Raw genomic sequence first — 26614 nt, forward strand, 5'->3', positions numbered from 1 at the left:
TTCATTTATTATTGTTAACTAGAAATAGGAAAGAAAAAAATTTATTCAGTGACGTATCTCGATTGTTTTCTGAGGTATTTTTTTTTTTTACCTGTGGTATTTTTTTCAAAATAATTATACATTTTAATTGTACATATACAGTAAAACTTCGGATTGCGAGTAACACGAGCAAAGATTTTCAATAAATTTTGACTTGAAAACCTAACACGCCTTGATTTACGAGTACCGAGTATCACGCATTATGCATGCGCTTCTTGTTTTGATGCAGAGCGTCACATGATCACAACTGAGCCAATAGTTTTTCTCTCTCTTGCGCTGCGGAATCGTCTCCCCTGCTGGGTCTTGGTGCGCGTCTCTTACTGGTATAATCAACATCCGTGCACGCGTGTACTGTGTACTTTAACACTGTGACCATGTTTGACCATTGTTTTATTTTTACTTTATATTTTGTATAAATTATTTTATGTGTTTATTTTGTTGGGCTGTGGAGCAAATAATTCGAGTTTCCATTATTTCCCATGGGAAAATTCCTTTGATTTACGAGTGTTTTGGAATACGAGTCCGCTTCTGGAACGAATTATGCTCGTAATCCACTCTAAAACCACTCTGAGGTTGGAAAATGCTGCTGTTCCTCTATAATCCTATAGGTGGTGTTCTAAACGATTCACACACTGGCAATCGGGATATTTATACTGTAAATTGTTTATACATGATGATAATGTCATGATAATCTATCAGACGTTCATTGCCGATTACCATTTCAGGCGTTAACACTATGTTCAGTTGAAAAACCTGAGTAGACAGTGCGAGATTTTTATTTTTGCTCGAGTGTAATAAAATGTTCTGGCTGAAACAATGAAAACTAGGTGAGAGAATCAAGATCTCCTACGATTCTGCATGGAGAAAAAATTATGCAACCCTGGTGTTAAGATCCTTTAACAAACTCCAAGCACAACGTGCCACCGCTTTCCACCAGTATCTCGTTTAAACTGGTGTCACATCCACCCACAACTCGTAAAGATTTGAGAAACATCTAAGGAGTTGTTCATGCTTGCTAAACAGCACAACGCCATGTGTTGGTACGCGCCGATCACGGTCTTTGGAATCGATTAGTCGCCATCTGGCTGAGCGGCAACCCCTAATCGTTTCCAGGTTGGCTTTAAAACGGGGCATGAAGCTCCCCGGGTCTGACACTAATAACTCAGATATGAAAGCATGACCACATCCTAGCGCTGGGAGACGTGGGCTCCGAGTCAAGGACGAAGACGTCTACAGTCGTGCCAGTTCTGCACGTGCGCTTCGCCTCCCTGAACACCAGCCACGCGTCATGTGCGCGGCAGAAGGAAGCGGGGTCGCGAACAGCAAATCATCTCCTTGTACATGACTGCTGTACGGCACGAGATAACTCGAATCATGTGGTCTGTTTGCCGTTACGCACATGAAAGGGTTAAGCCCTTACCGCAGAAGGCTGAGGAAACCAAAGAATAAAAAAAAAAAACCTTACTATAAGACAAAGTTTTAAACATTGTTTTAGCGTTCCCTGAACCGTTCTTTGAGCGTTTATATCAAAATTTCTCACTCGTACGTACACACTCATGGTCATATTTATTTATTTTGGAGGGTTTATTTCCTAGACGGGCGCCCTGTGGGACTTGGTGTGGTGCCCGGAATAAATCTGCAACATGTGGGGTTTTGCAGCACATCGACGCACAAGAAGCAGATTTTTTTTTTTTTTTTTTTAAACAGTCCCGTCAGAATCGGTACAATTGCAGTTTAATTGAACCTATTTCCTGGTTCTTTCATGTTATAATGCCTTCTTTGTTTGCACGTGGTGAAAACTTAACCCCTGTTACAGCATTGATCTCTCACTCAAGCAGGAATTACGATGTTTTCAACCAGTTTGTTTGAGCTACAAAGTGAGGGAAAAAAAAAATGTGTGTGATCAATGATATCTGTTTTCCTCTTCAATATTCGTAACTACAGTATAACTCAAAGGTAAAATTGCTGCTGGGTTTATCGCTCATGCATTCGATTTGACGCCACTTGCTGAACTTGAGTGTCGAGAGGATGTTCCTGAGGGGTAAAAATTCCGTCACGAGGACCGTTTTTTGTTTGTTTGTTTTATATAGTTGAAGGTCAAAATTTCACTGGGGGAAGTTTAATTATGTCAGTTCCTACAGATGTGTTTCTGCATCTGTAGCCCGAACACGGTTTATTTCTCAAGATCAGTAAGGATCAGTTAAGACGTGAGGCAAAGAAGGGGAACCGATGCTCCGGCGAGACTAAAAACAGCAAGAACCCGATATCAAATTACAGAGCGGAGAAAGCGGCATTAAGATTTCAAGTTTAGTCTATTCGCCAGCAAAGCCCCAAAAACCCCCAAGCGGCTGGAAAACTGGTCTGACCACCGCTGGACCTCAACTTTTAATAACTGCTTGGAGTTTAGTTTCTGGAAAATTATATGTTCCCGGAGGCCTCGGGCTAAAACTCCGAGCTTCATTTAAGTGAAAAGATGTTTAATCAAATGGTACAAGGGCAGAAAATAGAAAAGGAGAAGCTTGAAGAGAAGTGGGGATGGAAGTGAAGGGATGGAAGGATCATGGCTGAAGTATGGTAGGTACGGAAACCGGAGGGAAAACGCACAAATCGCGGCTTCATGACTTTGAGACAAAGAGCAGCAGGAAACGTTAGGACATAACGTAGCAAGCTTAATAAACTTATGGAGTTTATAATAATCACAGTGAAAATCCAAAGTGACACCATTAGAGCTCAAACCAGGAACCAGATGATTAAGAGAAACAAAAAAAAAACTTGAGAAGTGTGAAGCACATGCAACGAGTGACGTTTGTCCCACAAATACGTACAGTAATACAGTATGACATCACAATAATCAAAGATGACAGAAGACACATGAAAATATAACACCGCCTGAATGATGGGAATCAACCAGGGACCGGCCAATACGATATCACGATACCTGTGTGTCGATCCAATTTGTATTGCGATTTTTAAAATATCACAATTTTATACACATTTCAATTTGAATTAACTTTTAAAAAAAAAAATCTAAATAAACTTTGCAAATAATTGTCTCCTACTTCATGGCATGCTGTGCTTCCCTTTCAATGTGTGAATAGTTTCGAGCGCCACCACCCGCAAGATTATAGAGGAACAGCGATGCTTTGCCACCTCAAAGGCAATTCTAATAAATAATTTTACATCTTTAATTTTAAAAAATATCTTACATCTATTGTCTAACATCTTTACTTTTCTTTAATATCTTTTTTTTATGCTAAAAAAAAGGCGGGGGGGGGGGGGGGGGGGTATTTTATTTTTTTCAAATTTATGTCTATTTTTCATATTTATGTATATTTCCACCCTCCTTTTCAATCCTTAGGCTTGTGTATTTGTTCATTACTGGACAGAGCAAACTGCAAAGAATGACATCATTACTGTGTCGTGTTTGTTACTGTTTGCACATTTGCACTCTATGTTCTCTTTTTTTTATAGTTCTTAGTTAGGTTTGTTAAATCATGTTAATTTGTTGTCTTAGCTAGTTAGCTAATCATATCATTATCTTGTGAAATTAAACGTTTCACTTTAGGTGTACATCCAGCTTCTTGGCTGATCTCTTCAAGGGTGCCAATACTTTCCCCACGCTGACTGTGTAAGCATATGTAAGTGGGATGACGTCATTAATTAAACCAGGTGCAGGTTTATGAACGTACGCGTCAATGTTCCAAGCTGGGAAAAAAAAGAAAACACACGGACGCTCTGAAACAAGGACCAGAAAGGAAAAAAAAACCTGATGCATTGGTGGCGCTGTTCCAATGATTGACATAAAAAAGTAAAAAAAAAAAAAAACGAGGACAGAGATGTTTAAATAGGTTTCATGGCTGCGACCCTAGGGAAAACGACCCTGTTTCCTTATATGGAAAACGTGTCCTACATCTCGCTGAGTGAGAAATCTGACACGAAACCTTATGTACCACCTTGTACGAGTTCCTGATAAATCGTTACGGCACAGGACGGATGCGATCTTCTTGAAAAAGAAACTTTTACTTCATAAAATATTTTTTTCTAATTACTCTTCATGCTCTGTGGTTATGTGAGATGAAGGATAAGAGTAGTGCTACTGACAGTTTTATGTATCTGTACGCAACATAACATTGTAATAATTAATTTCCAGGCTAATGGGGTAAAAATGGGACTGAAGGAAGGAAGGAGAGAATGTTTTCCCATTTTGTTTTTCCTTTTCGTTTCTTTCAATCCAGGACTCTCGTGATGTCCGCCGTCTTGTAGGTCGATCGACAGATGGATTTCCATCTTAAAGTCACGTGCAACACGTGCACGTTTTCTTTTTTTGTCGTTTGCCTTGTGTGTTGTGGACCTGTTAGAAAGTGATCTAAACAAAGCGATAAATTGGCGAGGAATCTAAGAAAAGAGCAAAATTTTTATTTATTTGACAAAGTCAAACTACTGAGAGAATTTAAAATCTTTGCCAATCACTCTGAAATTTGTGGTGTTAATTTATGTTGTTAGCGCAAGTACTCGCCACTGACGCGAAAAAAGTTTGTAGAAACAGTTAAAAGAGTAAAGCTAAAAATAATCTGCTGAGCTTTAATGTAATCAATGATATTAATATTTCAGGTTGAAGCCCACGTATCTGTCTGTCTGTCCCTCTGTCTAACTTATTAATACAAAAAAAAAATCGCATTCTGCATTTTGTCTTTTGTACTTTGTTGTTCTTCTTTCATCGTCAGACAAATACACTCCCTGTTCGGTAATCGGAGAGTGAATCACAGATGAGAAATGGAAAAAGTAGACAGAGATAAAGACTCCAGCGTGTTAAAATCCACTTATACCACTTCAGCGCTGTTATTTTATTGTTAAGTGAAAATATAAACTAACCCTAGTAAAAATATTCAGTTTAGCTTTAATAATTAATATCTATCGGTGCAGTTTTTTGTGCGAGTAGCGCAAGTAACGAGTAGCGCATTAGTAGATTATTTTAAAGTAGATTAATCAATCCGCCACATAACTGTTTATAACATCACTTTTACTCAACATTGTGATTTCACTTCTGGTGCAGATTAAACTTCAGGCAGAGATCTACTGTAAGTACTGCAAAAGTTTTTCTTTAAATTCTGTCCAGTCAGTTCTGCGTGATGCTGTGACCAAATCCGGCTGGGGAACGTTGTCACGTTTCACTGTGTACTGAACTGTATATGGATGAAATGACAATAAAAGCCTAGTTGACTTGACCTACAATACACCAGGAATACAACATATTTCCACAAAAATAGCTGCTACCTTTGAGATAGACACGCCCGTGTGGGCGGGACACACAGATTCAACAGGGTGTTTAATTGGTTGAACATAAGTCTAGTACAGTATGAGTCATCAAATCATTTTAATTTTATGTCTATGAAATTAATGAACCACTGTTAAACACTTATTAGGCAATTGGTAGAATAAATTGAAAAAGCATATGCAAATAGAAAAACTCCTAAGTAAATAAATGAATGAATTAATTAATTAATAAATAAACATAGCTTCGTGTGTAAGGGAATGTACAGTGAACGAGAATCTACTCTGAGTGACCGTTAAATAACGGACGTTCGAGATTTAAAAGATTTAAATTAAAGAGCGCGTGCGCTTTCCAACAACTCACGCGACAAAATAAAATCAAAATGTTATATAATTAAAACTTCACGTATATGAAAACCAAAAATACCCACGTAAATAGTTCTGAAAATGAAATGAAACGAAAAACACTTACAGAATGGGTGTAATCCGGTTTAAACTCCGACTTGTCTCCTCCTCGCGCACTTACTATTAACACCAAGTCTCTCGTGCTCACTGCGCGCGCGTCCACTGAGGTCAATCCAGCTGGAGCGCCGCTGATTACAGACACGCCCCCTTCCCCTGTACGCCTGCGACCGACGCAAGGACAAGGCGGAAAAGCCGTTAGACGTAAGGACGGTACGTCACCGCCGCCGCCATTTTAGATAGGTCATCTTCCTAAACCGACTCTACTGACTTTACTGAAATTAGTTAAAACTGTGTCGTAATGAAGAAAAAAAAACACTATGGGAAGATAAAAATATCGTATCTAAGATACCCGGGGACTTTAAACGAATAGAATAAGTCAAGGAATCACTTTTGACTGGTGTGTGTTATCATTTTATGAATGAATTTGCGACATGTTTATGCATACAGGAGATGTTATTTTACAGTACACTACTGATTATTCTTCATTTCTTCATGTCTTAATTTCATGTGGTCGTCATCTTTGACACTAAGTAGGATACTCTATAACCTATTATATGAAGCTAAACTATGATTTATGATGTTTTCTGCTCTCTCGCGCCCCTGTGTGGATATTATTGGTAGTGCAGCCAACTCCTCTCCTAACATTAAAAACAAGAGACCATTTCTGGACCATGGATGACATTAGGAGGCGAAAGAAGGTGAACTCAGAGACACACTAGCAATTACAAACTAACTCAAATGTAACTAAATTCTTCATTTTCTTCTTCTTTGTTGACATTACCGCCAACTGCAGATCTCTTTCTCCCTCATCGTCCCGGGATCTTAAAGACAGACGGCTAATGCATCCTCCCTCATCTTCTACTACTTTGCATCCAGTTGGAGTTCTGTATGTTGCATCACCGCCACCTATAGATCTTTCTCCTAAAGCAGACCGGTTTCCAGTCCAATCTTTCTCAAAAACAACATAAAATGCTTCCTTCCCTGATCATTGACTGTCCGTTCTAAAAGACTCTTAACATTGCTTTCTACTCCCCTTTAGCTGCGTCACCATATCGCTCCTCCATATCTCTCCTCTCTGCACGAGAGCAGTACATGCTCGACAGTCTCACTTTCCCAGAGGACAGAATCCTGTTAGGTGTTTACCTACTATAAATAGGATGCTATTAAGGTTGCTGTGTCTAGTCCGTAGTCTGCTAATTAATACATTCTTTTTTTGATTTTTCTCCCTCCTGATTGCAAATGTCTTGCTTTCGGTTCGTTATCCCACTCATGTTGCCCCTATTGTTTTGCCTTTCTCTACACTATACCCTTCCCCTCTGACTTTGACAATCCGATACTGACCTCAACATTTACTGTTTTAGTTGCTTCTTTTGCCAACTTGTCTGCCGTCTCATTTCCCCGGGTTTCAGGGGAAAGACTTTGTGACTATGGTGACTAAACCTTCTCAGCCCATGCTGTCAGTTAGATTGTCATTGATTGTGATGGTCTTCCTATCCGTGGCGTCAACCCCCATGCCCCCCAACGTTACGCCCAGTGTTCCCATAATTGTTTTTTAGTTCCTGTGTTTATTAGTGCAGGACTGTTGTAAAAGTAAATGTGATCACACCTACGTGCATCGTAAAACTGAATTATGTTTACAAATCCTGTACATTTTCACCTGGTTCCAAAAATAGAATTCAATTGATAGTAGTCCTAGATTGCGCTAGGATAGATAGTTCCATCAAATTAGCCATGAAAATAATTTCTCACACCAGAAATTCTTCGACATACACTTATTTAATGTTGGAATATGTATTTTCATATGTAAATAATATCTGTATGTATTAGAGGCGAGTGACATATCACAATTCATGACTACATAGATAGATAGATAGATAGATAGATAGATAGATAGATAGATAGATAACTCCAATGAGTGCTGTTAAACAAACCCTGTGTACTGAATGTTGGCACAGAGAGGCTACCAGATGGAGACTCTCATCATCACTAATAGGAAGTTCAAAGGTCTTTGGTTTGGCAAATGAAAAGACTTTCAGCGTCACTATATTTATAATCTGAGTGGGTGTATGTATATTTTTGACCCTGTAGGTATAACGTAAAACCCACAATAAATGAAACCTTATGCTCCAAATTCTTGGGCTTTTCTCTTACAACTATTAGATAGACCAGTTCCGATGAATCATAAAAATCCAATCTTGCCATGGCATGCAGTATAATCGACACTTGGAATTTGTCAGGGTTTTATTTGTCCACCCACGTCTTGATTGACCACAAGTTCTCAATAAGATTAAGTTCTGGAGAGTTTCCTGGACATGGACCCAAAATTTCCATGTTTTTTTTTCCCTGAGACACTTGGTTATCACTTTTGTCTTATGGCGAGGAGCTCCATCATGCTGGAACAGGCAGTGTTCATCACCAAACTGGTCTTGGATGGTTGGGAGAAGTTGGAGGATATTTCGGAGGATATTTTTGTACCATTCTTTATTCATGGCTGTGTTCTTAGGGAAAATTGTAAGTGAGCCCACTCGCTTGGCTGAGAAGCAACACCACACATGAACGATCTCAGGATGCTTTACTGTTGGCATGACACAGGACTGATGGTAGCGCTCACCTTTTCTTCTCCAGACAAGCTTTTCCAAACAATTGGAAGGGGGATTCATCAGGGTAAATGACTTTAGTCATTCGGCCCTCAGCAGCCCAATCCCTGTAACTTTTTCAGGAGATCAGTTTGTCACTAATGTTTTTCCTGGAGAGACGTGACTTCTTTGCTGTCCTACTGGAAATTTATGAATGAGAGCGCTACCATCAGACCAGTGTCATGATAATCAACTGATTATTTGGTGGATAGATAGATAGATAGATAGATAGATGTGTTGATAGATGGTTGGATGGATGAAAGGGTTATAAAGAAAAACACATCCACACATTTGCAAAAACAAATGCTCATCTTTATTTCTCATAGTGTTATAATACACGTCGTCTCCATAAAGTCTCTAAGTGGGGATTCTGCTCTACACAGCTATGTCACATGACACGGGGCGTTGCGCTGCGGTGCACACATCACACGTTTTACAGGAAACCGACAGATCGGTACACGAGTCCGTGGCACACACTACTCTGAACAGTAAATACAGCAACGAGACCGGACGAGGGGACGTTTTGTTACCATTGCACAGTACGTCATTATGAAGAGGGTTCCTCTTCCACAGATTGGAGATCTTCATCAATATCGCACTGGACATAGAATAATTTAACTACACCGTTTAATTTCTTTTTAATGACTTCTTCATTCTGTCAACATGCCATTAAAAAAAAAAAAAATTACAACCATGAACGTACAATGCAGAACGTAATTTCTGCGTGGGTTGATCCTCTGAAGGCGTCTACAGAACGTGAAACGTAGACGTCCTCATAAAAATGCCTTAATAATAATTTAAAAAATGATAAATATGACTGTTTTATATCCTTCTTTGGCTGACATATAGTATATATGACCGAGTTCCTTTTTTAATTTAAAGTACTTTATGTTCCATTTAAGGTACTGTGATGCCCGCCCCCCCCGCCACACACACACACACACACACACACACACACACACACTGGCACAGTCCCTTAGATGAAAATAAAGCCGTCACTTCCACTTCACCTTTTATGCATGGCCTTGTAGGGATAAATTCCGCAACAAAATTGTCTCACAACGACCAGATAGATGTAACACACACATACACACACACACACACAAACACTCGTGCCTACACCCATGAGTCTGGAGATGCGGGGTAGGTCTGAGCGCGGTAGGAAGGCCTGCGTGTGGTGGAGTAAAAGTCCACGTAGTTGGTGTTGCGCTTGAGCGCCTGCCTCTCACTCATCACGGGGTAGTGGAGCGGCTCGTCCAGGTACGGGTCGTCGTAACCCATCGGAGACCCCAAGTACATTCCGTATGTCTCGTAGGACCTTTGGGTCGGCTCGTCTGAGTAGTACAGCTGCAGGAGAAAGCGCAGATAAAGGCGTGAGATCAGTACGCGCGAGCCACCGGAGCACGCTGCATGGTTTTACAATCACCGTTAACAACTCGTCCTCGTAAACCAGTGGCAGTTATTAAGCAGCGTTCACGGACAAGACAGTAAACATTAATTCGAGCTGTACAAAGGGAAGCGGTTTTAACCTCGTCTTTAGAGCCCTAGAGCTCTACGATTAAATAGATTTTTTGCAATTTAATGGATGTTTTTGTTGGTTGATTGGGTTCATTGAATTAATCAGTTTTGATTTAGAATCGTTTCATACTTTTAAAATTATTTAATTGAACTTACAAAGTTTAAATGGTCCAAAAAGGATGAATTCCTGGAAAATATACACGATGTGCTAGCAAAATTAGTTAGTCAGTTAGTAACCTAGTAACGTGGTATATGGATCAATGCAGTGACGGGAAATTCAAAGCACTTTTTTATATAAATAAGAGCGTCTGTCAAATGCCTGAATGTAAATGTAAAATAATCGGAGTTAATAGGCAATACCGCCACCTAGTGGACTGGAGTGTGGAGCAGAAGACTTGCAGGGAAAAACGTTATCGCTTTGTACGAGTCATGACATTTAAACTATCAACAACACAATCGAGTTACACAGCGTTTTAGTTAAGCGGTATCACATGAGCGGGAGGAATGCTGTTGTGCTGAACATCAGCATGACTGGCACGAGGGGGAAGCCCCGACTGCTGAAGATATCAACCGTGCTGATATTCAGTACAACAGCACGACCTCGAGTGTGATATGGCTTTTATATAACAGCTCCACAAACACCATTCATTATCAACAGATTATGATGTGCTCTAAAAACACATATATCACATTAGCTGTAGTGCCCTTGATCAGGGGTTAGAGAGGAATTTGGGTTTGGCCTTGTGTTAGAAGCTAGTTATCTTTGTGGCCATAAATAAAAGGAACATCACAGACGGTTTAGAGGTGATTGTGAACGACTTAGAAACGATGACTGCAGAGACGGCGTGTTGTTTAAGACGACATAACGTTATCAGGTGTGTGTTGTTGCTGAAAGTGCTTCTGTGACTGGGTGTGAATGTGGGTTTTGTCAGGCAGCTGCTCTCTCCTCAGTACTGCAGACGTACGGACAGACCTACTCTCACCCACGCTGACACACACAGTTAGTGACATTAACGGATGTTAGAACACCTGGGATGGCGAGTGAAGCATATAGTTAAACATGTGAAATGCCTCTCGTCCAATCAGATTACTCAGCCAGAACTAATGCTTATAAGATTCTTTTTATGAAGCTTTAAAACCTAATAATAAATCTAGCAGCTTGAGACAAATCAGACAATAAACATTAGTGCTTATGAATTGAATAAAAAAATTTATAAATAAAACAAAAATAAATAAACATCACAATGAATTACATCGAACTGACAGTCTGCTTATGATTCCCAGCTGGAAATGGCTCACCTGTGACCTGTGATCTTCCTCATGAGAAGGAGACGGGTAGGAGCTTATGAAATAGGCGGAATGCGTTCCTGACCCTAAAACACAAGAAAATAAATTACAGTCAATCAAAAGGTCTTCTCAGTTTTTAAAGCAAACAGCATTATGAAGACGAAGGTGGTTTTATTAAGGGAGAAAATGTACGAATCAGGCTTAATAATAATAATAACAACTTGATGCTACCACCACCATGTTCTTCATATCAAATTACAAACACACTCCTAAAGCTAACGATTCCAGTCTCCTTGTGCTATAAAATCTATAAAACTGATAAAACTTTAAGATAAGCAAAATCTATCATTTGATATTCAGCTCTAGAGTTGTGAAGATTGATTCCAGGTAAAAAAAAAAAAACAATTTAAATACCTTCTTGCAGGTGAAAATTCTGATTCCGTAAGGCAGAACCTGTTGGCGACTCCTCAGGCGTACCTGTGTACAGAGTTTTGTTTCTGTTGGCGTCTCCGTAATAGTTATGAAGTTGCATAGAAGACTGAGCCCTCCTCTTACTCAGCCGGTGCTCTCTTATGCCCAACATGGCCGGGGAGGAAGTGGCGCTACCACCTGACAGGAATACAGGAATCGTCACTCAAAATAACAACGCCCTCAATCAGTTTATCCGTCCCATTAGTTACAGATCAGGTTTATCGCTGCTGGCTGACCTGACTGGATGACTGGTGACATCTGTAGGGCGCTCGTAGGAAGCGTGGGTTGCGATCGGTACCGGTCTCGCTCCAGAGTCGACACTGGGGTGATGAAATGGTTTTGGTTCCATCCGTCCTGACGAGCCAACCAGAGCACAGGGCAAACGTTATAAGCTAAGGAGCAGTCTGAGTAAGTGGAAATAAGAGACATTCCTGTGGACGGGGCAGTTCACCTTTTTGTAGATGTTGCGCAGATCTCTGTACTGCCACAGCGTGTTGAGGACCTGGGCTGCAGCTTTCACAACCTTCATGGAATATCTGAAGGACAAAGAGAGAGAGAGAGAGATAGAGAGAGAGAGAGGGAGAGAGAGAGGGAGAGAGAGAGGGGAACATGACGTCCAATTAAGCTCATGCCGAGTTCATGCCTGGCATCTCAACCAAGGTCTTCTCTTGTCGCAGGATCCACTGCAACCACGAGACTGAAGCTGAATCTAGAACTCGCTGTTTCAATGCTAACCAGATAACCAGCCAGATCACCAGATCACCAGACCCAAAACCATTTTCTGTCCAGAATTGAATGAAACTTTGCCAGTCCTTTCGTATTTGCCTGGAGTTAAACCTGCACCAAAAAAGTTATGTGCCAGATTACCTCACAGAATGAAGGACTTTTTGAAAAAACATTGAAAAAGCGTGTTCTCCCTCGAGGTGGGCGTGGTTATACGCATCATTAAACGAAGCCATTCAATGCGATAGAATTACATATACTCTTGTATACATAGAGTAAACAAGGGTAATGCAACCAGAAAAAAAACAACAGTTATGTGCCAGATTTAATAATCTGCTTAAAAATAAGCTACCAATCTACTACTTGCCCAAAGTAAACAAACACCTGCACCAATAGATATTACAGTGGAACCTTGGATTACAAGCATTCATCAAATCAAAAAAGGGTATTCATTCCGGAAGCAGGCTCATATTCTAAAACACTCATAAATCAAAGCAAATTCATCCATAAGAAAGAATGGAAACTCAAATTATTCGTTTGCACAGTCCAAAAAAAATTAAATAAAAAATTGAAACAAATTAGCCTGCAATTTACCTTTAAAAAAAGAAAAAATAAATCCTGAGAGATAAGTGCTTATGTGTGTGTGTGTGTGTGTGTGTCTGAAACTGAGAGGGGGTGGGGGGGGGGGCACTCTTTTCCCATACGAGTTTCACTGTAATAGGAAAAGCTAAACAGATTTTTTTTTACTGGGATTAGTTCATATTTTCACTTTTGCTGAAATAACAGTACTTAATAAAAAGTCCAAAACATTTTCTATTTCATACTTAGATTTTTTCAGTGCTGGAGAAACACTTTTTTAAATAATCTTAATCAATTTCTAATAAATCTTAAGGAGTTCAAAAAGGAATATATAAAATGTTACAAGAATTACAATATAATGATAAAACTAAATCTGAAAAAAAATGAAGACAAAATTTTGGGCTGAAGTTTGCATTTATTTAACAGTTGCTGCACTGTGCATTAAAGCGTTCCTCGTACCTCTCCCCACGGCCTCGGCTGATGCTGACCAGCTTGTCGATGCCGCCCACCTGGGCGAGTGCCCGCGCGTTCTCCATGTTTCTGCTGGTGACCTCGTGAAGGGCGCAGCACACCGCCGCCACCGTCTCATCGGACAGCAGCGAGGGTCCGTGTCCCGGGAGCCGAGTCACCAGATCCGGCATGGCGTACTTTCCTAAACGACAGGAGGCAGCGTGGGCTAGTTTTTAAAGCTTAAATAGACTACTCACAAGACTTTGTCCTCCATATTTGTTTTGCTCTATTGCCCACCACCCTCGTTAAACAAGCTCTTGTATGAATGTCACTGGTATCAGCAAACACACCAGACAAACACGAATAACCGTGCATTGAATCAGGTGTTTAGTTTCGAGTAACTGACCAATCAGCTCCTTGTTCCTGGCATCCAGTGCCATGTTGCGCAGCGCTGTAGCCACGGAGCACACCACCCTGTCGTTATCCATCCTCAGCAGCTCCACCAGGATGGGCAAGCCTTTCTCTTTACGCACCGCCGCTCGGATATAAGCTGCAAACTGATGGAGAAAAACAGTTTGAATCATTAGCCACCATCAATTATCAACAACTCTTCAAATTAGTATTATCCAATCTGAGAAATCTGATTACGACCCGCATAACTTACCCTCCAGGACCCTGCTGAGAGATTTTGTAAGGACCCGGCTGCCCCCTCCAGCGTGGCCGGGTTCGAGCTCTCGGCCAGCAGGGTGAGGTAAGGCTTCACAACCGACGGGTGCCAAAGCATCTCCGCCCCTTTCGGACTCCCAGAGAATCCTGGGATAGGTCCAACGCCATCCCACTGCAGAGGAACTGTACTGTAAACCTCAAGATTGCCACTATTGCACAATACCTACAGTATTTTACTAAAGATAGAACAATCCTGTTTTTTTAGCAAACCACAAAAAAATCAACTTTTCTTAAAGTCAATTGTTTTTAAGAATAATTTTCAACAATGTTTTAGAGATTATGATCACATTTCTAACCTGAGCACATTGGTAACTATAAGAATGCAGGAAATGGGACTCAATAAAAAAGTGAACATGAGTTGAATACAAAGAGGTGTCTATGCAAATGTTCTTCTTGTCTAGAAATACGTCATACCACTAAGGACATTTAAACGGCATGCTCGAGCACATTTATGGACTCAGAGAAATACATACAAGTATCTCATATTTGTGTATTTAAATTTCTAAAAAAATATATTCAAAAAGGACATTTTGCATAAAAGCTGACCTTAAATGTAGATAAGTTAGCTAAAAAAAACAATATGTTCAATATAACTGCAAAGCAGCGATGATCGGGCCCAAGCACCTGCACCATCGCTGCCCGGGTGCGCTACACTACCTGTGTGCTTCCTGAGCATGTTACGCCACCAAAAAGCCCCAGATGCTGAAATAAAGGCGCTACGATGCCACTCAATGTGACGTCACTCAATATGATGTCACTCAGGTTACTAGGTTATTAGCCAATTGCTGGTACAAGTTTGTTTAAAGTATCGCCACGGCTGAACCGTTTGAAAACCCCTTCGCAATTTTGCATCCTCAATGTCTTGAGATCACGTTGGCCCGGTTTGGTGGTGATCGTATAAATTCCCGAAGAGGAGTATATCAAATTAGAGTAGAATAGAGCCGATAACATGCACAGAGAAAGTTGGGATCTTTGATCTAATTGTGTTCTTCGTTTTACATCCATAAGTGCAAATATATGTGTATGAGCTATGCAGCAAAATCTTGTTTGAAGGACCTATGCCACGCCCACACTCCAGCTTCTTAAGGGTCAACGAGCATGTAAGGACCCCCAAAAAGCCTCAGACGCAATGTTCAATTCCATCCTGAAACTATACTTCTTCTTTAAAGCTTCTACACTGGCAACCCTGAAGGTCTACACATCCCCCAAAAAACTTTTAAAACTGTAACATTTGAATCAGTGGATACTTTAAAATGGTAATTAGAGACTTTTTGAGCATGCTAAGATCCCCCCCATTTTCACACACTATGACGTCATAGTGCTTGGGCCCTAAAAAAATAAGACATACTCAGCGCTTGAGGCGGACTCACCTTCTGATCCTGCCAGGACCTCTTCTTCTTCTTCTTCCTCAAACCCCAGCAGATGAAGTCCATCTGCTTGCTGGACGGATCGTTGCCCAGGAGCGTGTCCAGTTCCTGGGTACCCATCAACCGAGATGGGGGCATCTCCAGCTCGAGACGATACGACAGGTTCCTCAGCGTGCACACGCAGTTTTCCACAATCTGGGGAGAGAAAAAAAGGCGACACTGAAACGTCTGACGAGTTCAAAGGAAAGCTCATTATACAGCAAAGCGTTCTTATAGTCGGCGCGTTAATTAAAGGAAGGTCTGGAGAGAAGCATGCGGTGTCGGGGTTCGCACTTTCACGGCACCTGATGTGACTACTGCGCGAGACAGTGTACAAGGAAATTAATCAGAGGATCCTGGTCATCGGAATGCTAATTAGCCTCAAAGCTCACCTTGCTGTCGAAGTCTGAGGTGTTGACACAGGTTTTGATGATGTAGAGAAGGGAATCGATCAGACCCTCACAGCAGCGCATCTGCCTGCGGGCCTCTTCGCCAGCAGAGCTCAAGTTTCTGCCACAACACACACACACATTATTTCTACACTGCATGTAGTGTAGAACATGCAACATGCTTGTTTCTGACGTGATACCTGAGGCATCCCGTTGTGTTCCGCAGCACCACCGAGGAGTGCAGTTTGAGCTTGTGGTCCTCTCTTTGGGGGGCGGCGCCCCAGCCTGAATGAGGGATGATCACCGTGTTGGTCAGAGGCCCGAGAGCGTCGCGCACGATCGTCATCTTCACGGCGTCGCACGACGATAAGTTCCACAACACGCCTACACACAAGCGCAGCAATCAGAAACGACACGGAAATTTTGAACCACAGCAGCACTGGGCTTAATCCCGGTAACTCACCCGTCACCAGCTCGCGTACGTCAGATTCCGAGCTCTTCCTCAGCAGCCGGAGCAGGGCCGGGATCCCGCCGGCGTTCCTCACACACACTTTGTTGTCGTCGGTGGCTTTGCCGAACACCAGGTTCCTGAGCGCGCCGCACGCGCTGCGCTGCACCTCCAGAACTTTGTGGTCCAGGAGGTCGACCAGGTGCTGGATACCGCCGAGTCGGCACACCTGTATGTACGGATTCATTTATGTCCGTCGGTTAATTCCGGAAATATTGGCACCCTTTTTAAAAATGCACTCAAAAAGTACCACACACACTTGAACGCTTTTAAAATCACAAATTTGTTTTAATTATTAATAATAAACAAATACATATCAGTTAAATTTTATCTTTTTTAAATGTAAAGTCTTTCATCTTAATGTTTTTTATTTTAATACAAATTATTGCTGCCTATTTTTATTAAAGGTGACAATAATGCTGGATTTGTGTGTGTGTGTGTGTGTGTGTGTGTGTGAATACCTCAGTCTTAATGCGGTTGTCTCCGTAGCACAGGTGCTGAATGTAGGCTGCAGCGTTGGCCTGCACCGAGGGGAAGTGATGCTGCAGCATGCGGATGACCTCCGGCAGCTCGGGATCTCTCCACGCAAACTCCCTACACGCACACACACACACACACGCGCGCATACACACCACTGTTACTGTTGCTACGCTTAATACCGCGTTTTATTCCAGTTGGCATGATTATTATTATTATTATTATTATTATTATTCCTCCATTTATAGTGCAATAATATTTAATATTGTGGAACGTCTGTATAACACGCTCACTCGCTTGCTCACGGACCTATTACACAAAATTCACTTTTCAGTCACGTCTAGACGTTCAGATGTGGCTCCAGTGTATGTGTACAGACAAAAACAAAGTTTTTTTCCTTTTTTTTTTGTATTGGAAATTTTAAACAATCCAGTTAGATGTTCCCCCCTATTGTGACCTCATATAAGAAGAGCCCCCTCCCCCTGGCTTGTTGCCAAGCTCTGCTGTTCTCTGGATGTGCGTGGCCCAGCAGTAGCTAAATTACATAGACACAGAAATGGGGCGTTTGGGAAAGGAGTGAAATTCAGGGAGTTTGGGGAACATTAACAAACACACAATGGAAGTGCTCTGAGACCCTTGTTTATTATGAGTTAAAGAAATAGGAAACTATTGGGACCTTTAAGTCAATAAGACAAAATGCAGTTTGACATAGTGTATCATGGCATTATAAAGAACCGTGATGAGAAGTTGACATCATAAAATTGTCACAAGGTTTCAGTTTATAGCTCTCTCTCACTGTTACTGGAGACTCCTTCCATAAATAGTAATTGAACATCTTCTTACTGTAAACTTCACCATATCAACATTGTTTCTGTGGCCATAAAAGAGCTTTTATTACGGAAACAGTAACAAAGTAAGCGATTGATGAGTAAGTAATGCTCTGACCCTGTGGTATACATTTTAATCAGTCCACAATGTTAAATATACAGTAGCTATTAAATAAATAAATCTTATCCTTTAACTTTGTTATCACGTAGTTATGACAGTAACCATGACGATATGATTTACCGAGGATCTTTGTGAATGCTGTCTATGGACGGCGAGCGCGTGGCGCCGACATTATTGTTGACGCCGAGGGCGTGTCTGCTGTAGTTGGACTCCGCTGATCGGTAGAGTGTGGAGCGATAGGTGTCAGTGTGGGAGGGTATGGAGTACGCCCCCCTCTGGTAGCGCAGGGTACTACACTGACTAGTGGTCCTCGGGAGAGTCCCCAACCCTGACACAGGACACACACAGGAGTGAACAGACATGGAGCACATTGACAGATATTTTCATACATGATTTTCCGGAGTTGTAGTACCAGATGATTAGTCTTTCATTAACACAATATCACAATATTACAATATTCAAACCGCGCAAAATTACGAATATCATTACGTCACAATGGCAAATATTTTTGGGGCAAAGTCAGCTAAAACACACACACACTTAAAATAATATTTAAAAGTATCTCATGAGTTAATCCTATAAAAAAAATTTAATCTAATTTTATATTTTTTATTAATTAAAAAAATATTTATTACTTTCAAAAATAAAAATAACAACAGTAAAAATGGAAGATTTCATCCATGTTAATGTACAAAATATTAACACCAAATATGCTGCATATATAGTTATTATATGGTTATTTGTTATATAGTTATTTGTTAATAAAAAATAAATAACATCTATGATATATCACATAAAAACAAACATAAAAAGCCAGTATCTAGTGTTGTTGAATTGAATATTTTTATGAATATTGTGTTTTATGTAAATGTATGTAAATCTAGGAATAATAAAAAAAAACACTGGAAGATCGAGCATTTGTAATATACGCTCATTTTCTTATTCTATTAGCATTTGAGAAAAATAAAAGCTTTTAATTGTCAATATGTAACCAGTTCAGCTACTTAACCCATAAACCTCAAATAAAAAAAACTGAAGGAAACATGAATTAGTAGCAGAATTAGCATGGTCCGACTAAAACCATCTCTCCAACTTTAGTGATCCGACTTTAGTACCTACAGTAGCTAACCAAAGGTCACTAAGGTAGCTAACGTGTGGCTAATTTATAACATTTACAGCAAATCTGCTATCAAAGTGTTATGTTAGCCTCCATGTTCTGGCTCGCGCTAGCTAAAAAAAATATTTTTCCGATCAAGATGTAACCTTTTAAAGACAACACAAACTGGAACTGAGATTAGATTTTTTGAATTCAGTCCCACAGAGGGTACAGTAAGGTAAGTCCATTTGAGTTGGGTTTAGTGCGGTACCGCGTGCTGCGTAGCGTACCCGTGTTCCTGGACAGGCAGCCCTGAGAGCCGCGGGTCGGGCTCTGGTACAGAGGGTTCTGGAAGGTTCTGTCGTCGTAAACGGAGGCTCCGTGGTGCTCTGGAGATCGGGTTTCCTGACCCAGCTGGCTGTGTTGGCTGTAGGAGCTCTGCAGGCCTGCGTCAGGTCACCAGATTTATAATTAACAATCAATAATCAGTAGAACATTTTTAAATACAAACACAGCACACTTTCCATTATAATTTTTCTTCTTGGAAAAACAAACAAGAAAACACTGTTCCGTTCATTAGCGCTGCATTCCTTATTTTTAGTCAATTGTTATAGAAGAAAAAATTAAATCAATTACAATTAATATCAGTTTCCTAAGTGACATTATTGAGAACGAGTCTGAGGGTTCTGAAAGCAGAAAGCTGGCTTGTTTATATGACACCCAGATGCAGTACAGTATATGATGCGATATATATTCATATGGTATAGTTTATGTATAATTATTTTTAAAATAATAATAATAATTCTAATTATTATTATTAGTAGTAGTAGTAGCATCAGTAGCAGTAATTTATAGTAAAAATAGTTTTAAAAAGTACAGTGAAACCTCAGATTGCGAGTAATGCGTTTTGCGAGTGTTCCACAAGACAAGCAAAGATTTTTAATAAATTTTAACTTGGAAAACGAGCAAGTCTTGGTTTATGCGTATCGAGCATGCGCTTCTTGTTTTGATGCTGAGCGTCACATGATCACAACTGGGCCAAACATTTTTTCTCTGTCTTGCCCTTGTTTTTGTGGTAATTGTGGGTAATCGTCTCCCCTGTTGGTTCTTAGTGCTCGTCTCTTACTGGTATAATCAACATCCGTGCACGCATTTTCTCCCTCAGCCTGTCGTTATGTGTGTGCCGATTCACACACTCTCTCTCTTTCTCTTGCCTTTAGTGTGTGTGTGTTTGTGTCAAATTACGCACACGCACACACATAACGACAGACCCAAACACACACACACAGCGCATAAACAGAAAACACTTATTTGTCTGCATTTATTTTTACTTCTTTTTGAAGGGTAAAGTGCAGGAGTTTCTATTATTTTTATTTTTCTATTATTTTCTATTATTCTAATTATTTTTAATTATTTTTATTCTATTATTATTAATTTAATATTTTTGATAAGTTATTATTAGTCATTTAATAACAATTACAATTCAATTGTTTAGAAAGAATGCTAATAATATTACAAATATAATATAATATAATGTATTATATTATTTTATTATTAATTTATTATTTAAATTATTGGTATTTATGACCATGCGTATTAATGTAATAACAATTATCAAACCACAATGCACAAAAACTAATATTAATAACCTAATAATATTTTCTTATTACTAATTATTAGTAGCGATTTAAATAGTTAAAATTCAATTGTTGAGGAAACATGTTCCTTATCTGAAAAATGATTTAGTTAATTATAACATAACATATATATAACAATTATTAAATTTAACTATAACAATATTTATTGTTAGAAAAGTTATATAATTGTTATTGGTTTTATTAGTATTGGTATTTCTGCATTTACTTATTACAAGTCATAAATCAGTAACAATTATTTAATTATTATGGTAAAAAAGAATATTATTTTTATTTAATTATTGATTAGTAGTAGTAGTAATTTAATAATAATTATTACATTTCAATTATTACATTTTAATTACAAAAACACTAATAGCATATTAATAATATTGTTATTAGTTTTATTTATTGGTGTTATTAGTATTATTGGTAAATTTACTAATTACAAGTAATAAATTTGTAACAATTGTTACATTATAATGGTAGCAAAGAATAATGTTAATATTATTATTTTATTAAGTTATTGATTATTAGTAGTAATTTAATAATAATTATTTATATTAGTTTATATTTAATAAACTAAAGTAAGTAATACTAATATGTATGCTGTGTTTTTTATTATTCTTATATATTTTCTGTGTTCTTATATTTAATATATATTTTGTATTTCTTAAGAAATTGTTCATAGTAATGGTAGTAGTAGTAGTAATTGCTTTTATTTAATAGTTTTTCTAATGTATTTATTTATTTTATTATTCAGTCCATCATCACTTCTTGCATCCTTCATGGCTGCCATGTTGTTGTTGTTGTTGTTTATGTTCTCTCTCAGCTACATGAGTGGAAACAGAAACACTCCCACATGCTGATGGAAACAGGTGAGTGAAGCAGATCTCAGGTATCTCACGCTCTCACACACTGAGCTTCTCATCATCATCATCATCATCATCATCATCATCATCGTTGTGAGCTTAGGATTTTGAGATTAATCAGGAAATCAGCATGAGTTACTATACACACACCTCCCCCCCCCCGCCACACACACACACACTACCAAGGAGATATAAATACACCAGGATGACTAATATTAAGTGACGGCATTACCATATGTCTGGAGGAGCGAGGCCTTTTAGTTTACTCACGTGTGTCAAATAGTTATAGTATCTCTGCAATCGTTATCATCATCATCATCATCATGTAAACTGCACTGTTACTCGTTATCACTTTCAGCTCACCCGTAAGACTGTCTGGTCTGGAAAGAACGATCCTCTCGAAGAAATCGTACGCTCGCGCCCCGAACGAGGAATGCGTGTTGTCGTACGCCTGTGCGTCATGCTTGCCCAGCGTCCCGTAGTGCTGCGGCTGCGCCGTCATGCCAGAGCGCAGCAGAGTCGGGGAGCTCAAGCCGTCCCTGTGATGCCCGGAATAAGCGGACTGGAGTGGGTCGGCGGACGGAGGGAGCGTGGTGCCAGGGAAGACGCTGGGCAGTGGGCGGGGCTCGGAGATGATGGGTGAACCGTAGGGGCTTCCCAAGGCAGGGCGAGAGGAGGGGGGCGGGGAGTGGGCGTAGACGGGAGAAGAGGCACGAGAGGGCACTGAACTGACACGCCTCATTACACGGCCACCTGACATCTGCATACACACAACACAAAACATGCCATGTTTAGAGCCTGATCAATGTGTGTGTGTGTGTGTGTGTGTGTGTGTGTGTGTGAATACAAATACGCCTCATTCTATCGTGTCTGTGTTGTGTAAAATATTTCTCTATTTGGATTAGTCTTCTAAACTGAATAATAAATTGCCTGATGTAGCAAAATCGTAATTTGCATAGCGGTTCCTGATTGAACCTGATTCCTTTTAAATTTTTTGATGCAATAAACTAACGTTCTGTTTGCTTTTCCCACCTGCGCTAGCGACTGTCCCTCTGCCCTGGACCCCATGGCCAGGCTCGGACTGAAGCTAGGGGCGGAGCTCGTCGACTGGGACCGTCCCTCGGACCTCCTGGGGGTCACTAGGTTGCTATAGTAACCGCTCACTTCCTGATAGCCGCTGTCAGAATACGAGTTCATCTGTGTTGAGCTGCGCGAGTTTGCCGCCGACCCTGAGAGAAGGCGTAGAGGACAAGAAGAGAAGAAAAGGATCAAAAGGAAGGAATAAAGAGTGGAGGATGACTGAATGGAGAAAATATTCTTCAAGGAGGGAAATTCTTCCAGGTTGCTTAAGCATAAACCGCTCGAAAAATATGCCCAGTAGGGTCCAATAGATATGGTTCTACTATGAGTAACTGGTTTATTTGATCAGGTCTTAGATGCACGAAATATATTTTTGAAACAGGATTCTTTCATTCTTTACTTACAAAAAAATCTTTTTATTATTATAATTAATTGAAAGCAACAAGAGTTATACAATATTTTCTCATATTGCAAAATAACACTAATTATCTGCTTGATCGTTCCGTGGACACTATACATATTCACTTATCATTTGCGGAATTCCAATAAGAGTTCTAAGGAAAGAGTTATAAAAAGACAAGTACAGGTATCTCCTGATATCCATCATTGTCTGTGGTCTGATTTGGATATCGTAATGCGGGAGATAATTCTGATGGACCCTCACGTTCATGCAGGGAGATTTGCTCCAGTTCAGGTGAATAGGGCGACCTTTGACCTCTAATCCCGAAAGTTGGTGAAGGGCAGTCATCTGAGGCGTGGAGCTTGGACAGACCTGCTGCTGAGGAGTCTGGGGAGAAAAGGGTTTGAGCGTCAGGGTAAACAATGTGCACATATTATTATTATAAATAGTAGCACATGTATAATATAACCAGTGTTTAAAATTACTGTCTTTCAAAAGTAATCAGTTACATTACAGCGTTACTTGTTAGCTATATACATAGCTATATAGCTATATACATAGCTATATATATATATATATATATATATATATATATATTTACTAAAGTGGTGTGAAAAACTATTTGCCCATTTTGTGTTTACTATTAACACAAGTAAACACAAAATGCAGTTTTTAAATGATGGTTTTTATTATTTAGGGAGAAAAAAAATCCAAACCTACATGGCCCTGTGTGAAAAAGTAATTGCCCCCTGAACCTAATAACTGGTTGGGCCACCCTTAGCAGCAATAACTGCAATCAAGCGTTTGCGATAACGTGCAACGAGTCTTTTACAGCGCTCTGGAGGAATTTTGGCCCACTCATCTTTGCAGAATTGTTGTAATTCAGCTTTATTTGAGGGTTTTCTAGCATGAACCGCCTTTTTAAGGTCATGCCACAACATCTCAATAGGATTCAGGTCAGGACTTTGACTAGGCCACTCAAAAGTCTTCATTTTGTTTTTCTTCAGCCATTCAGAGGTGGATTTGCTGGTGTGTTTTGGGTCATTGTCCTGCTGCAGCACCCAAGATCGCTTCAGCTTGAGTTGATGAACAGATGGCCGGACATTCTCCTTCAGGATTTTTTGGTAGACAGTAGAATTCATGGTTCCATCTATCACAGCAAGCCTTCCAGGTCCTGAAGCAGCAAAACACCCCAGACCATCACACTACCACCACCATATTTTACTGTTGGTATTATGTTTTCTTTTTTTGAAATGCTGTGTTACTTTTACGCCAGATGTAACGGGACACGCACCTTCCAAAAAGTTCAACTTTTGTCTCGTCGGTCCACAAGGTTTTTTCCTAAAAGTCTTGGCAATCATTGAGATGTTTTTTTTAGCAAATTGAGACGAGCCTTATTGTTCTTTTTGCTTAAAAGTGGTTTGCGCCTTGGAAATCTGCCATGCAGGCCGTTTTTGCCCAGTCTCTTTCTTATGGTGGAGTCGTGAACACTGACCTTAATTGAGGCAAGTGAGGCCTGCAGTTCTTTAGATGTTGTCCTGGGGTCTTTTGTGGCCTCTCGGATGAGTCGTCTCTGCGCTCTTGGGGTAATTTTGGTCGGCCGGCCACTCCTGGGAAGGTTCACCACTGTTCCATGTTTTTGCCATTTGTGGATAATGGCTCTCACTGTGGTTCGCTGGAGTCCCAAAGCTTTAGAAATGGCTTTATAACCTTTACCAGACTGATAGATCTCAATTACTTTTGTTCTCATTTGTTCCTAAATTTCTTTGGATCTCGGCATGATGTCTAGCTTTTGAGGTGCTTTTGGTCTACTTCTCTGTGTCAGGTAGCTCCTATTTAAGTGATTTCTTGATTGAAACAGGTGTGTCAGTAATCAGGCCTGGGGGTGACTACAGAAATTGAACTCAGGTGTGATAAACCACAGTTAAGTTATTTTTTTTAACAAGGGGGGCAATCACTTTTTCACACAGGGCCATGTAGATTTGGAGTTTTTTTCTCCCTTAATAATGTAAACCTTCAATTAAAAACTGCATTTTGTGTTCAATTATGTTATCTTTGACTAATAGTTAACGGTTTTTGATGAGCAAAAACATTTAAGTGTGACAAACATGCAAAAGAATAAGAAATCAGGAAGGGGCAAATAGTTTTTCACACCACTGTATATATATACAGTATATATATATATATATATATATATATATATATATATATATATACACTATAGCACCTAGTTCGAGTACTTTTCCATTGCAGAAAATGAAAATTCCTTTGTGATTCCTCATGACCTTTATAATTATTCTACCATCATCACTCAGTGGAGTTTGGTCCATAATCTGTTAACCACTAATACCCCTATCTCACCTACGCGGTTTTGCGCGGTGGCCGTCAGTACGGTTTGTCATGATTCACCACGAGTTTTGGCGCTGTGATTAGGTTTTCATCTTTCCGCGCGTCGGTCCTCACATAGTCAAACCGTATAGGTAAGATAGGGGTATAACAGCAGGAATAATAGATGGAGGCGGGGCTTTTAGGACAACTTTTACACACACACACACAATAACGGATTGGGAATGACTGCTGTCTGGCTCACGGTTTACATAAATTGTCTGAATAATGGATTGAATTTTTGATAAATCCATTTAGGCAGATTTGAGAGAAAATAGGGCTTTTTGCAAAAATAGGAAATTGAACTAATTATGCAAGTCTCTGGGGTGTTAAAAAGTACAAATTACATAACAAATATTATGTTAAGATTGTTTTCTTTATATCACTGTGAAATATGCAGGATTCAAAACACTATAACTCCTGCTCCCACAGTTGTTGTTTTTTTTTTTTTTTACAACTAATAAATCAGGTCGCAGCTGTGTTTGTGATGATTTACAGTAAATACGCAATTTAGTATCCATAATATGTTGGCTGTTGATATGTTTCATGAGTTCAGCATTGTCCTCCTCAGCAGCTCGACCACGGCAGTAGCTGAAGTCCGTGTCTGGCTGTGGAAGTCCATGACTGCTGGGGAAACTGCAAAAGCGTGAAAGTGTAACGGCCCTTTTCCCTGGCTTCGGTTTTTACACGCATTTAGTTCATTCGTGACAGTTTACCAAGACAACAAGTGTTCCTAAGCCTCTATACGTTTTCATCCTCGTAAGCCGTCTTCTTAAATCAAAAAGTCTTCATCTTCAAACCATGAGTGTGTTTTTAAATCCTTTTCATGCTTCTCCTTAATTCTTCATAAGTCTTTATAAATCTCTGTCTTCAATCAACAAGTCTTTATAAGTCATGTTTTGCTACAGTATCTGATACAATCGTCCACTGTTATTGTGATATACCAAAAAAATGTCAAATCAAAACTTTTAAAGAAGGAAATATTAAACGATTTCCAAAATATAAAAAAAATATTTGAATATAGCCTGCTTTGTGAGCTGGAGGTAAATTGTTTACCAGAGGGCATTTAAGATTGTGTTTTGCAGTCAAACTGTTTATATAAGCCACTATACTTGACATATTTTATGCAGTATACTGTAAATATCATCAAAATAATATATATATATATATATATATATATATATATATATAATATTGTGAAGATATTTACAGTATGATGTCATTTGTAGCTCAGTGTGTGTGTATATATATATA

General features: G+C 39.6%; 2 protein-coding genes across 4 annotated transcripts in view; both read right to left on the bottom strand.

Annotated features, from left to right (window-relative positions):
• tanc1a (tetratricopeptide repeat, ankyrin repeat and coiled-coil containing 1a) overlaps positions 1 to 5869 on the bottom strand; it is a 69885-nt gene extending 64016 nt beyond the window's left edge. For both annotated transcript variants that reach the window (XM_053497784.1, XM_053497783.1), the window contains exon 1: positions 5783 to 5869. The gene's annotated coding sequence lies outside the window, so the exon portion shown is untranslated. The remainder of the gene's footprint in view (positions 1 to 5782) is intronic.
• Positions 5870 to 9368: 3499 nt separating this feature from the next.
• pkp4 (plakophilin 4) overlaps positions 9369 to 26614 on the bottom strand; it is a 31548-nt gene continuing 14302 nt past the window's right edge. Inside the window, exons 5-22 of one of the 2 annotated variants that reach the window (XM_053499375.1) lie at positions 23240 to 23362; positions 22528 to 22724; positions 21859 to 22255; positions 19280 to 19435; positions 18014 to 18221; positions 16930 to 17062; positions 16424 to 16637; positions 16161 to 16344; positions 15964 to 16081; positions 15536 to 15727; positions 14104 to 14277; positions 13846 to 13996; positions 13449 to 13641; positions 12139 to 12223; positions 11924 to 12041; positions 11694 to 11825; positions 11229 to 11302; positions 9369 to 9758 (exon numbers count right to left, since the gene is read on the bottom strand). In XM_053499375.1, coding sequence (XP_053355350.1) covers positions 9528 to 9758; positions 11229 to 11302; positions 11694 to 11825; positions 11924 to 12041; positions 12139 to 12223; positions 13449 to 13641; positions 13846 to 13996; positions 14104 to 14277; positions 15536 to 15727; positions 15964 to 16081; positions 16161 to 16344; positions 16424 to 16637; positions 16930 to 17062; positions 18014 to 18221; positions 19280 to 19435; positions 21859 to 22255; positions 22528 to 22724; positions 23240 to 23362 — 3080 coding nt within the window. In that variant the 3' untranslated portion in view covers positions 9369 to 9527. Of the gene's footprint in view, positions 9759 to 11228; positions 11303 to 11630; positions 11826 to 11923; positions 12042 to 12138; positions 12224 to 13448; positions 13642 to 13845; positions 13997 to 14103; positions 14278 to 15535; positions 15728 to 15963; positions 16082 to 16160; positions 16345 to 16423; positions 16638 to 16929; positions 17063 to 18013; positions 18222 to 19279; positions 19436 to 21858; positions 22256 to 22527; positions 22725 to 23239; positions 23363 to 26614 lie in introns of both variants that reach the window. The other variant, XM_053499374.1, reaches the window with a different exon arrangement.

This window comes from Clarias gariepinus, chromosome 6 (assembly GCF_024256425.1).
Source record: "Clarias gariepinus isolate MV-2021 ecotype Netherlands chromosome 6, CGAR_prim_01v2, whole genome shotgun sequence".
In the NCBI taxonomy this organism is placed as follows: domain Eukaryota; kingdom Metazoa; phylum Chordata; class Actinopteri; order Siluriformes; family Clariidae; genus Clarias; species Clarias gariepinus.